Source organism: Nipponia nippon, unplaced genomic scaffold (genome assembly GCF_047370975.1).
Source record: "Nipponia nippon isolate SJK-2023a ecotype South Korea unplaced genomic scaffold, ASM4737097v1 scaffold_3, whole genome shotgun sequence".
Taxonomy (NCBI): Eukaryota; Metazoa; Chordata; class Aves; order Pelecaniformes; family Threskiornithidae; genus Nipponia; species Nipponia nippon.
The window spans coordinates 44,863,511-44,876,224 of NW_028262347.1; the positions used below are offsets into that span (position 1 = coordinate 44,863,511).

The 12,714-nt window shown below is 44.8% G+C and overlaps 1 protein-coding gene and 1 long non-coding RNA gene across 2 annotated transcripts; one reads left to right on the forward strand and one right to left on the reverse strand.

Moving 5' to 3' along the window:
• Window positions 1-2,766: 2,766 nt before the first annotated feature.
• On the reverse strand, window positions 2,767-11,450 carry LOC148054564 (uncharacterized). The gene is made up of 3 exons (XR_015706490.1): window positions 11,220-11,450; window positions 8,090-8,148; window positions 2,767-3,491 (listed from the first exon to the last, which is right to left on the reverse strand). It is a non-coding gene; the product is annotated as an uncharacterized LOC148054564 (long non-coding RNA).
• Window positions 6,844-11,677, forward strand: MYF6 (myogenic factor 6). The gene is made up of 4 exons (XM_009463162.2): window positions 6,844-6,977; window positions 9,977-10,711; window positions 10,961-11,051; window positions 11,335-11,677. The coding sequence occupies exons 2-4, from the start codon at window positions 10,193-10,195 to the stop codon at window positions 11,451-11,453; spliced, it is 729 nt and encodes a 242-aa protein (XP_009461437.1). The 5' UTR covers window positions 6,844-6,977; window positions 9,977-10,192; the 3' UTR covers window positions 11,454-11,677.
• The last annotated feature ends 1,037 nt before the right edge of the window (window positions 11,678-12,714 follow it).

Sequence of the window (12,714 nt, forward strand, 5' to 3'; positions counted from 1 at the left end):
TCTGGTTTCAACTCCTCCCTTTTCATATACCATCTGGTTTCAGAAACCACCTGCAGACATTACTGAAAAGCTAGTGCTGTTCCACTATAGCTGTGCCAAGCTGAAGGCAGTAGTTCCAGTACAAAGTTTTTACAATTAATTGTATTCCCATAAAATGACATTTATAATCTATAATTAGTCACCTCATTTAAACCCTGAGCTTTTTAGAAGTCCAAAGCACTCAGCAGCTCCCATTGAACAGAACATGACTAGGCTACTATGTATGCACCTATCAAAATAAAATTAATTTATTATTTGTCATTTGGAGTTTATTTAGGAACTGCTGGTACACAATTACTTGTGTCTGTTCTATTTTTCAGCTATTATAGTAATCAATAATACTTCAAAGCAATAATTGTAATGCGTAGCACTTCCAGCCAAACATTTCTATTAGGCTGCTGTAATACACAAATGTTGTTTACAAATAATGACACTGCAGGTCAACAGATTCTGCTATAAGCCAGCTGTTTCGCGCTTCACAACAAAAATATTTTCTCACCATTTTCTCTAAGTCTAAACATAGCTATATGTTGTCCAGTTACCAGTTTCAGAACACAGATCTAAGACTGCTCTTCCAGGGATCCTTTATCTAATCAGAATAGATTGTGTTTCTTTCTTCTAAACTTTTCCTCGATGCTTAATTATCAAATAATTTCTCCCCAAAACATAATCAGTACACTTTCTCCAAGAATCCAAGCACTTACATCAATTCAATTGAAGCCTTATTTTTGATGATTTTTGCAGGCAGAGATGGCATCTGGCAATCTTTTAGTCTACGCAGTTTCTCTGAAATGTTCTCCAGAGTGGTCTGGTGAAAAATGAAATACAGGCATTTTTTGAGCATGCTTTTGTGAAGTCTGGCTAGAATGAGAAGGGTAAGACCCATTTTGTCATGCAGAATTTCTGAATACTATCCCCTTTCCATTCCTGTCTTCTGTCCTATGTGCCAGATGAATTGCATGGGGAAGGAAGAGTGTCAGCTCAGCCAAGGTTCTTTCCATACCTTGAGAAATTTCATGTTCTCTTTTAGGATGACCATAAGACTCCTTTGTACTTTTGGAACACCACAAGGGTGTTCTAACATGGTACAGAACAAGTGGTCAGAGACATTTACTTATTTCAAAAATCTCAAACAACAAATTTGCAGATTTTCTTTGTGCCACATACCCATGGCATGTTCAAGAAACCGTGTTACAACATCTAGATCCCAGTGTACTTTAAAGAGCACATTTTTGAGCCTTCAGGAATCTCAAAGCAAGTGAAATTTTAGTATATAAACATGCAGAAGTTATTAAGTGAAATTATGTGAAATGAACAGAACAGAGAGGTGAAGGAGTACAAGATGGACTGCTGTATTTCTTGCACTGACAGATCACAGGTAACCAACCTTGTTTACAAGAAGGTACCTTAAATGACACAGAGCCGAATAACAGAATGACCTTCACAGCCTAAAACAGTTTTGCAGCTGTGCAACAGGTTCCGATAACAACATGATACAATATATGTTAGATTCAAGGTCATTAGTGCTATTTAATACAGAGCAAATTTCTTTCCGGAAGACTTTATCTCAGTGGCTTCTATTTTCCAAAAGCAGCAGCTATGTTCCTTTTGAAAGCCCATGCAGATAAGATACCTGGGGGTTCTGTATTAACATTTTCTCTAGGCCCAGATGCATTATACAGAATTTATTTTTTAAGTTTGAAGGTGATGGAGGCTGTCATGTTTGAGGGCTCACACAACTGTAACTGAAGGGATTAGGAAGAAGCATCTCTGTTGAAGCCTCTTCAGACCATCCTGTATCTTACACTGAAGTGCCTGATATTGGCCTTTCTCAGAAAATACAGATGACAGATTTGGTGGACAGCAGTGTAGCACCTCGAGCACTTCATCCCTATATTTGATAGGAGATAAAACTCTAAGGACTTCTGAGGTATTTTCCAGGTGGATAACTGACTAGGTTATCACCAGGAAGGGACAGAAGTCCATTTGGCTTTTAATGATTAGAAGAAGCAAGCAGATGCAGGAGACAGTAAGTGAGGCAGAAGGGCCCCAAAATACACCAACTAGTGTACCAGCCCAAACAAAATTGAGATGGTAAGAAGTTAGAATGAATAATGAAAACCTTTGAAGATCAGTGTATTCTTAAGAGATAAAGAAAGGCAGATCTGTGAAAACTTTTTTCTTGCTATAACGCAGAAAGAGAAGGAGAAAATAGGAAATGTTGTTAAGAATGAATATACAAAGCCTTTTTTTTTTTTTTTTTTTTTTTTTTGCATTAAAGCCCAGCAAAGCCCAAGGGTTATGGATACACAGCAATCAAAAGACTTGTGAAAAGCTACACAGAGAAGGGAATCTGACTGATGCTTGGAAAGGGAATGGTCACATATCAGACTACCCAAAGTACATGTTGTGAACATTACATTCAAATCAGTCAGGAACATATTTATGGAAATGAAGATGGTGCATACATGCTTTTCAAAGCTGAGACTGACTCAGCAAAGCTAATCATTGTACCTAAGGAAGAACTTGGAGGAGAACACTTAGGACATAGCAATTATCTCTGCTAAAGCAGAAAATGTGACAGGACAGCAAAACCAACATTCTGTATTTACCATGTACTGTAAAAAGATTGATGGCATGCCACCAAAAGGATCTCAAGCAAGTCATAACAAAGTACATGATACAAGCTTTATTTGTTCAAGTAAGAGCAATGTAGGATGTGGAAAGCAAGAGGTAACAATGACACATGGAGAGCAAAACCTTGAAGTATAGATCATGTAAAATGTACAAATCATGGTGAAATCAATGCTTCTTCAAAATTATGAGCTAAACTGAGTGTCCACAAAGGCAGAAGAATACTGGGGGGGAAAAAATGAACAAATTTTGAAATTATAGACAACAGAGAAAATATATAAAACCTCGTGAGGAACAGGGAATTCTATTGGGCTATGACATGATTGTGTTACTTCCAATATTGTAGCTACATTTTGGCAACAGTAATATCTCAAGAGATTCCCATTTCAGTTGTTTCTGCATTTTAAATCCACATGTGCATGAAATAATTGAGGACTGAATTAATGCAGCACCAGGAAATAAGTCGAGACCAAGTAATGTCTGCATTTGACTACAGTTTATTAACTTTATCTTAACCACCCAATGCTATGTATCTATAATTAAATGGCTCATTAAACTGGCACGCCCATGTGTCAGAGAGCTAACACCAGGAAACCAAAAGAATATTTGGCAATGGATGATGAAACGGTTGCATACAATGTATGTATAAAAAGTGATCATTCAGCATAATCATTTCATGGTTTTGTGATGTGCTGTTTTAAACAATCCGTACGTTATTGCTGAGGAGGGAGTTGTCTATATCCATTACCTTCACTGTATCTTCACAGCTTCCACCTCCAAGCCACTATCGTCCCAGTTTTCCATGAGGATCCACGGCCCTGCAAAAAACCCTTGTGAGCCCCAGAAAAGTAAGCTGTCATTTTTCCCCAGTCTGAGCACTAAGCTCTCTTTCTGTCCACAGACAGCAGGGGTGTGATTCGCCTGAGTGCTGGATGTGGAAACTAGCTCTCCATACACCCTTTCCTTCCTTTCACTTGCAGAATCAAAATGAATATTTATTTGAATTAGTAGTAGCGACTATGGTTTAACTATTGCCCTTTCGACTGAGATTAAGTTTAGATGTCACAGTCATCGTGTTCTGAAACTACGTAGCGTGAAAATGCACTCTATGCTTCCAACAGTTTGTAGTGTAAACAAATAAGTATATGACTGTAAAAATGGCCTTTCATACAATTACAAAAAAATGTGATGGCAAAAATGTGATTGTATAGCACACGATGTGTCTTGTACTTCTGTCACATTTCATGTCCCCTATTTTTTGCCTAACCACAAGTAGAAGTCATCTGTCACTATTACTACCTTTCTTCCTGCAAGGAATGTCTGCTTGGGGGTAGAACCATGGAAAATGCTTGTCCCAGCCAGCAACAGTGCAATGGGCCTCCGGTTTCTGATTGGCACTCCCTCCTCCCCAGGAAAACGTCTTGTAGTAAAATAAATGTGTTTGTGCAGTGGTGACTATTTGTCACTGTAGACCCTGACACAGGCATTAAAGCATCTGCCATTTAGAACTGTGTCTCATAACTGCCCAACATGAGAGCTGTAATGAAATCCTACCTTACCATATTGAACTAGAGAAGTCTGTTTAGTTAGCAAGGTTGCACCTCTCAGATACTAACAGGACTGTAACTGATATGAACACTAAAGTCCATATCCAATCAAAGGAAAACAGCAATAATTTGGAACAGCTATACAGCCAAGGCCTCTGTGAATAAGAATTTTTAAATCTTCCCCTACAAAGACCGTAAAATTATACAAAGTTGTCTTTTCCAGGTTTCTACCTTTCTGGCTTCCCAGCTCCAGAGCATATACTATACCACTCACTACTCCACTTGCCAAACTTGCATTTGAGGGATGGTTGCTCCCACATACTGTTAAATTCTCTGAAATGGCACATATTCATACGCAAGCACCAGCATGCACAGTACACACGCTTCCTCTAGTCAGTTCCTACACCTCCAGTGAGAGAGCATGTGATAACGTGGACATGCAAATAATATCATTTCCTTGGACAAGCAGAATTGGAATAGGGCCAAGTAAACAATAGAGTCTAGGTAAGCAAAAGTCGGCTGATAGTCTAACAACATCTATAAATGAAAATCAAGAGTTAAGGCTGGTCCATGTTACCCCTGCAGATCTCTGTGAAATTCAGACATTTTAAGGCAGGAAGAGATAATGAAGTTCAGCTAAGACATCTCCCTACATACCACAAGCCATGAAGTTCCATATGCTCTGCTCCAGTAGCAGGAATTATGCTTCCACGAATGTCAGTAAAGTTCTTTTGCTTAAATTTCCCATAGGTCATTGTCAGCATAAGAAATGCCGGTCCCCCATAGAGTCTCCACTGCCCAGACTTTCAAGAAAACTCATGGAAAATCCCTAATCTCTGTTCACCAAACTTTCCTGTAGTAAGTTGTAGATTCAGGGGTAGATACATGTTCTTTACTAGATTGCCTATCTTTTGTGCACCAACTTTCCCCTTACAGTTTCCACATCTCTCAACCATTTCAAACGTCTTTAAAAAGTATAGATATCTCAATCCTTCCCATCTGCTTAAAATTTCCTTCTGAAGGGAAAGGAGAGATGAAGTGTCTCATCCTCCTTAGCTTTGGCAATCCTTGGCATAATATACTATTTCAGCAGCAAATCTCATAGGGCAGCAACGTGTCAAGGTTTTTTCTAGTTCTTCCCAATGAACTCTGACTGAATACATTAGCAGATAATACAGGTGCATCAGGAGCAGATCTGTAGAGACTGGCAGTGCTGAAGACCTAGCATCCACTTCACGTTTCAGGGTGCTTTCCAGCTTAGTTTTTCCTCAACAGAACCCAGATGACACACTCTGAAAGAACCCTGTTTCAAAAGTGCAGTAAGCGGGGGCTATTCAGAGATTTGTTCCACAAGGGCATTCCTTACAAATTAAAACGAGAATATAAACACATCCTGGGTGAGCATTTGAGTGCACCTCTTGACACATCAGGAGGAATGGACAGAGAACAGGACAGGAGTAAGAGCCTAGACTTTTTCTGTAGCAAAGAGGTACTCTCAGTGGTTGCCTTCAGCCTATAATGAGGACAGTCTATCATTTTTTTCTGTTGAGAAATTAGATGGAAAATGCTAAAATTTTGAAAGGTGTTATTGTTCCTGTGAAAAAAAGGACATGTTAGAAATGTCAGTAGAAGATACCAAGTCAAATGTTAGAGAGATTTCAGAAACGTGGTGAAACACAAGTTTTCAAGAATACAAACTGTTTGAAAAAGACAGAAATAAAGGCAGAAAACAGCATTGCGTTTTAACAATAAAATATGTTGAAAGGGAAAGTTTCTGCTAAGAAAGATGCTGTTGAACATGAGTATAAAAGGAAAAAAAGGAGAGCGGGAATGTGAACAGAAAAATGTCCATATCTGAAGTGCAAACAAACACCGAGAACTCCAGTATGCTCACAGCTGGGCCTACGCTGATAACCTGCAGTGCAGAAATCTGCAAGAAGCAACTCAAGAATTATTACCTCGTAGCCAAGGTATCTAACCATCTCTCAAATCAAGGGGGATATTGTACGAGTAGAACACGGCTATAACAAAGTGTCCTGGTTTTGGCTGGGATAGAGTTAATTTTTCTTCTAGTGGCTGGTATAGTGCTGGGATTTGGATTTAGTATGAGAATAATATTGATAACACACTGATGTTTTAGTTGTTGCTAAGTAGTGCTTACACTAGTCAAGGACATTTCAGCTTCCCATGCCTTGCCAGTAAGAAGCAGGGAGTGAGCACAGCCAGGACAGTAGACCCAGACTGGCCAAGGGGCTACTCCATACCATGTGATGTCATGCTAAGTATATAAACCGGGGGGAGTTGGCTGGGGGGGAAACACTGCTCGGGAACTGGCTGGGCATCTGTCGGTGGGTGGTGAGCAATTGCATTGTGCATCATTTATTTGGTGTATTTTTTTATCATTATTATTTTCCCTTCCTTTTCTGTCCTATTAAACTGTCTTTATCTCAACCCATGAATTTTACTTTTTTTTTTTTTTTTCCCCTGATTCTCTTCCCCATCCCACTGGGGAGGGGGCGAGTGGGCAAACTACTGTGTGGTGTTTAGCTGCCTGATGGGTTAAACCACAACACAAAGACAGGCTGAAAATTTCACCTTCGCCTAGGTGCCCTTTCAGAGTGCCACATAGGAGTGGATATGCCTGATCCCCACTGATTACCAATGCCACTGCAAAGAAGTGCTGAAGACATCAAAGATCAAAAATACACAATGCCTGTGGCTGGAAGAATCTTGAGGAGAGTGAAGGAGAAAAAGGAGGTATTTGGAGTAGTATGCAGTGCTATGTGGGTCCTAGATGACAAAATATTTCTCTATAATTCTGGACTGAACTTCTGCTTAAACTATGAGGTGTCAAGAGTGACCTGGGCAGTTGCAGGCTCATTATTCAAACACAATTACCCAGAAAAGTTTATGTGGAAAAGTGAATTTGAAGGGATCGAAGTTCTGGAGATCAGCTGTGACTTAAAACGCAGTGTATCTTTCTTGGATTTGGGTCATCCTGACCACTTACTGAATTTACCACTCACTGACTTACTGAAATACTTCTTTGGTAGGATAACAGACCTTGTAGACTGGTGAAATACAGTACATCTCATATTTTACTTGTGTAAATACACTGAAAGTACATTTTCAGTAGAGTACTGCAGTATTCTGGTGGAAGCAGTAACAACTGAATAAAGAACTGGCTTCATGGACTAAGTGAGTTTTTCTGTAAGGGGCTATCAAGCTGACTGAAGTTAAAAGCGGAGTTCAGCAGTGATCCTCCTTCCGATTCTATGTCCAGTTGTTCTTATTCATGTGCTTTTGCTTCCTCTTATGTCTTTGTGCTTATATCTAACATGATCTGGAATGCAAGGCATGAAAAGAAAAAGACCAGCACTGACTTTTGAATCCTCCACTTGATCCATTTTTGCAATGGAGAACATCACTGAGGACATTTTGTTCAAATATGCTAGGGTCGTCTGCTAGCTGTCTTATGTTCACCAAGGAGCTGGAATGGGAGATGCAGTGTGATGGCTACAGCAAAATTCAAGTTGCTTATGTGAGGGGGAAATTGGCCGACTTCATTCAAATTAAAATTCAGTTACAGTTGATAGGAGTTTTGCTCAATAAAGGGCTAACTATGCTGTGCCTACATTACTGTGAGGAACCAAATCTGTTTACTCAAGCACTAAGTGCTGGAAAGAAAGAACTTGTTATTTTGTTTCCTGTTAAAAAAAAAAAAAAATCTGTTGACAGCAGAAGGAGCATCTGGCTCCTAAACTTCCAGTTTCCCAACTCCCTAAGTCCAGTTAAAACTCTTGAAAGGACAATGACGATTTGGTAATGATATTTCTCTTTTAAACTAAGTTTTCATTTGTTCACCTTACCAATAAATTGATCTCATCTCTGTCTTGTTCCAAACGTTCCCAGAACAGTAGTGAAGAAACTAAAGATTAAAAGAAAAAATGACTGTAGTAAATGTAAAAATGTTTTAAATAATCAGCAGACTTAAGATTTTTCTTTTTTTTTCTTATTACTACTGTCACTAATGGTACAGGACAAACATCCCTGTGGGACTTCAAAGTATGTAACACCATGGGGTGGCTCCTCCCTGGATAGTCAGCAAATTAAATGAGAAACACAAGGGATGGGTAAAGGTCAACATTATATCTCTTTTTAAAGGTAGAAAATTAAATCACAGGGAAATTAAGTGACTGGTCAAAGGTCAAACAGAAAGCAAGTGGCAGAGCATGGAAACTGAGAAACTGTGTCTTACGTTCAGCTCCTTAACTGCAAGACTACCCGTTCTTTAATCCGAGGAGGAAAAAACCTCAGTGCTGGAATATTAATATCAAAATTAGTTTCACTGAGAACAGTCTGAATTTCTCAGTCTCATCCCAAACTGGATATTGTTCTGCCTCCTTAAAGCAGAAATGAAATCCATTCCAACAACACTGATTTGATCAAAACAAACTCAGAACTACTCTTTTAGGATTTTTGTACTCTGAAAAATTGGTTTGCAATCCGTTTTGGAGAAACAGTCAAGTCAATGATCAATTTCATTGTAGCTTTTGAGAAATGAACAAAGATGACAACGTTCCCTTCAGAAAGAATGAAGTTAGGAGCTACATTTGAGAGATATTGTGGTATTCCAGGGGCTTCATCCACTCTTCATATATTATTGTTTAGTTTCTATGAAAAAGTGTACACATATATGTATATACACATATATACACACACACAGAAATATACTTACTTATCCACATAAATATACCTACATATGTGTGCGTGTCTATAGATATGGACACGTATATACGCATATACACATATACATTTTTACATAAGCAGAGAGAAATTACGGGAGATTTAAGGGACACAAGGCAGTCCAGGGAAAGAGGCAAACAGGTCATTTTCCCATACCTGCTCTTTCTTGGTGTAAGAGAAGCCTAGACATGATGTGACATTACAGTATACGCTAACAGAGAGTGATCACAAGCACCATTTCTCTCCCAGGGGCTAGGAAGCTCGATGTACCTTGCCAGGCCTAAGGGATTGAACTGCAGTTACACCAGACGTCTGGCCTTTGCTTGCTCTAAACACCGCCAAGGACAGGGGCTGCCTGGAGAGCCCCATCAGACTGTAACCCAGTCACCTGGAGTCACTCCTGTCACCTCACGGGCAACGTGGGAAGGTTCAGATTAAAAGACTTAAGCCGAGGTGTGATACCCATGGGTGCTTCAGCACCGCAGCAAGGCTCTGCCTTGGCAACTTTCCCCCTGTGTGTGGAGGAACAGTGAGCTTGGCTCCTAACCTTGGGCTGGCCCGGGTGGCTTGGGTCACAGGAATGGCATGCTTCAAGGGAGGAGGGGGGCGGGGAATAGCAGGGGCTTCTTCTGAAAATATTAACCCGTCTATTTGCAGAGTGATGGCTGCCTTTGAAATCTCTCCTTATAGATCTATACTTAGCACCGGGGCAAGGAGCGTGCGCCGGGGGGTGTGAGGGGTGGGCTGGGGGAGGGCTCCCTGTGAAGCCCCGCGCCTTTGTCCTCCAGCCGTGCCCCCGCCGGCTCGGCAGCGGGGCCGGGGCCGCCCGCCGCGCCCGGACCCGGCTCCGAGCCCCCACCTCGCCTCCCTTCGCTGCACCCCGACTCACGGGATTTCGGGGGGGGAGGACGGAAAGTTGGGTTGTAATTTTCTTTTTCGTTTATTTCCCCCCCCCCTTTTTTTTTTATTTGCCTCCCTCCCTTCGTGCCCCCCCTCCCCCTTCTAAATAGGAGATGTTCTCAGGACAGCGCCCAGGAGACTGGCTGGAATCAGTTTTGGAGGGTGATGCACCGCGACAGCTAAAAGTTGGATAGGGTTTCAGCAGCTCCTATATAAAGCAGGGGGGACTTATGTCACCGCACTAATTAAATTCCATCCGGGTTGTTCCTCTGGGTGTTTTTGAGCCTGCCACCCAACTCAAGCAGGCAGAGAGGCCAAGGGACAGCATGATGATGGACCTTTTTGAAACTGGCTCCTATTTCTTCTACTTGGACGGGGAGAATGGAGCCCTGCAGCAGCTGGAGATGGCAGAGGGATCCCCACTGTACCCAGGCAGTGATGGCACCTTGTCCCCCTGTCAGGACCAAATGCCGCCAGAGGCCGGCAGCGACAGCAGCGGAGAGGAGCATGTGCTGGCACCCCCGGGACTACAACCCCCTCACTGCCCCGGCCAGTGTTTGATCTGGGCTTGCAAAACTTGCAAGAGAAAGTCGGCCCCCACGGACAGACGGAAAGCAGCCACCCTGAGGGAGAGGAGGAGACTGAAGAAGATCAACGAAGCCTTCGAGGCTCTGAAAAGGCGGACTGTGGCGAACCCCAACCAGAGGCTGCCCAAGGTGGAGATCCTCAGGAGCGCCATCAGCTACATCGAGAGGCTGCAGGACCTCTTGCACAGACTGGATCAGCAGGACAAAATGCAGGAGATCGGGGGGGACCCCTTCAGCTTCAGCCCCAAGCAGGGAAATGTAAGCACGGCCGCTTGATTCCTCCCGCCGCCCCGGCATCCAGCTGCCAAACCGCCGCGCCCGTCCCCTCCCCTCCTCCTCGGCAGGGCCGGGCAGGCTGGCGGGCGCGGAGGGGGCTCCTCGAGGGACCTGCGGGCTCCTCGGGCCTCCAGCGAGCAGCCGGCCCGCCCCGGGGAGCCGCGGTCCGCCTCGCTAACACCCGTCCTCTCCCCGTGTCCCCCCGCTCCCGCCCCCGTGTGTGTGCCGCAGATCCCCAGTTCGGACTTCCTCAGCACCTGCAGCTCCGACTGGCAAAGCGTTTCTGACCATTCCCGAGCCCTAGGAGTCAGCCCCAAGGAAGGTAACTCGCACCGCGGCCGCCGGACTCCCTCTGCGCGGCGGAGCGGCCGCCGCCGGGCCGTGCTCACCCGCCGCCCCCGCTGCCGAGCGCCCTTCCCTTGCCCCAACGGTCGCAGTCGTCCCTAACGGTCGCAGTCCCTAACGGTCGCGGCCCCCAACGGTCTCTCACCCTCCGGCGCCCGGGCTCTCCGCCTTGCTGCGAGCCCTGCGCCGCAGGCCCGGCGAGGAGGAGGAGGAGGAGGAGGCACGGTTTGCTCTTTAATCCCTTTTCTCTCGTTGAGCAGGAGGCTCCATCGTCGAGTCGTCGGCCTCCAGCAGCCTGCGCTGCCTCTCTTCCATAGTGGACAGTATTTCTTCCGACGAGCCCAAACTGCCCAGCGTGGAGGAAGTGGTGGAGAAATAAATCCGGTTGCTCTGGTAGTATATTTAACGGGGATGGAGCCCCCACCCCCTTCCCTCTAAACTAAGTAATGAAGCAAATTAACACAGTGGAAAGCCCAGGCAGGGGCCTTGCTAAGGTCGAGTCAAGGTACACCTACCCCAAAGAAAATGGCTCTCAGTGACCCGAGCCAAACAGACTTTCCCCCTTTTTCTTTCCTCCTTTTTTTTTTTCCTTATTTTTTTTCTTTAAATTGTGTTGCATAGACCACCCCTCCCCTTTTTTTTCTTTTTTTTTTTTTTTTGTTTTGTATTTAAGATACTTACCTGTGTACCGGTGGTCCGCTTTGTCTGAGACTCACCGGAAAGTTCATTCCTGTCTGAGTGAAGCTGTTGGTTGCATTTCGTGTTAGTCGTATTTAAAGAGTTCCCGCCTCGTTTCCTTCCTGTAAATAATTTTAGTACTGTCTTTTCTTTTGTAAACATAACAAATATCTATTTAAATGATGGATCGTGATATTGTATATAAGAACAGACGGATTTCTTGGGTTGTAAAATAAAGCTCTTTGTGTTACAGTGTTCCGCACACACACGCTTCGTAATTAAATAATAACCCGATCCCGGAGCCCAGACCCGCCGCTGACTGCAGCGAGATCCAGCCCTGCAGAGTCAGGCACGTGTAGCCGGGACACGGCCCCTGTGGCTGGAGGCGGCACTCGGGGCAGATTTTTCCTTCCCTTTCCCCTCTAAGGAGCGTCCCCCCTTACCTGGGGCCTCCCCCGCCCGCTCCCGGGACGCCGGGCAGGCACGGGCGGGTGCCCGGCCGGGACCCCGCAGCCTGCCCGGCCGCCCGCGGCGCTCCGCGGCCCCTTTCCTCGCCGTGCTTGCGGGGGAAAAGCCGTGCTGCTTCCCTAAAATGCCCGGCGGCGCCGCCTGCGGAGCTCGCCGGGCAGGGACGCTTCTTGGGCCTTGCCCTGCACACGGTGTGTGAGCTTCGAAAGGGGAAGCGCAAAGAGCCCCCCCAGGCCTGGAGAAGGGGGAGGCTCAGCGCCTCTCACCTTTGCCTCTCGGCACCGGAGGCTTGAGCCCAGGCCTTGTCTGCGGCGAAACCGACGGACCTGCTCCCCTAACGGGGCAGCAACCGGCTGTGGCAGGGGCCCGCTCCCCTGGGGGTGGGGGGCTGTGACTCCTTCCCGGGAAAGGTGGCAACTCCCCTTGCCCGCCTTGAGCCTGAGGGCGAAGAGAACGGGGTCCCTCAGGGAGGAAAGGGTTAAGCGGCCGAAAAG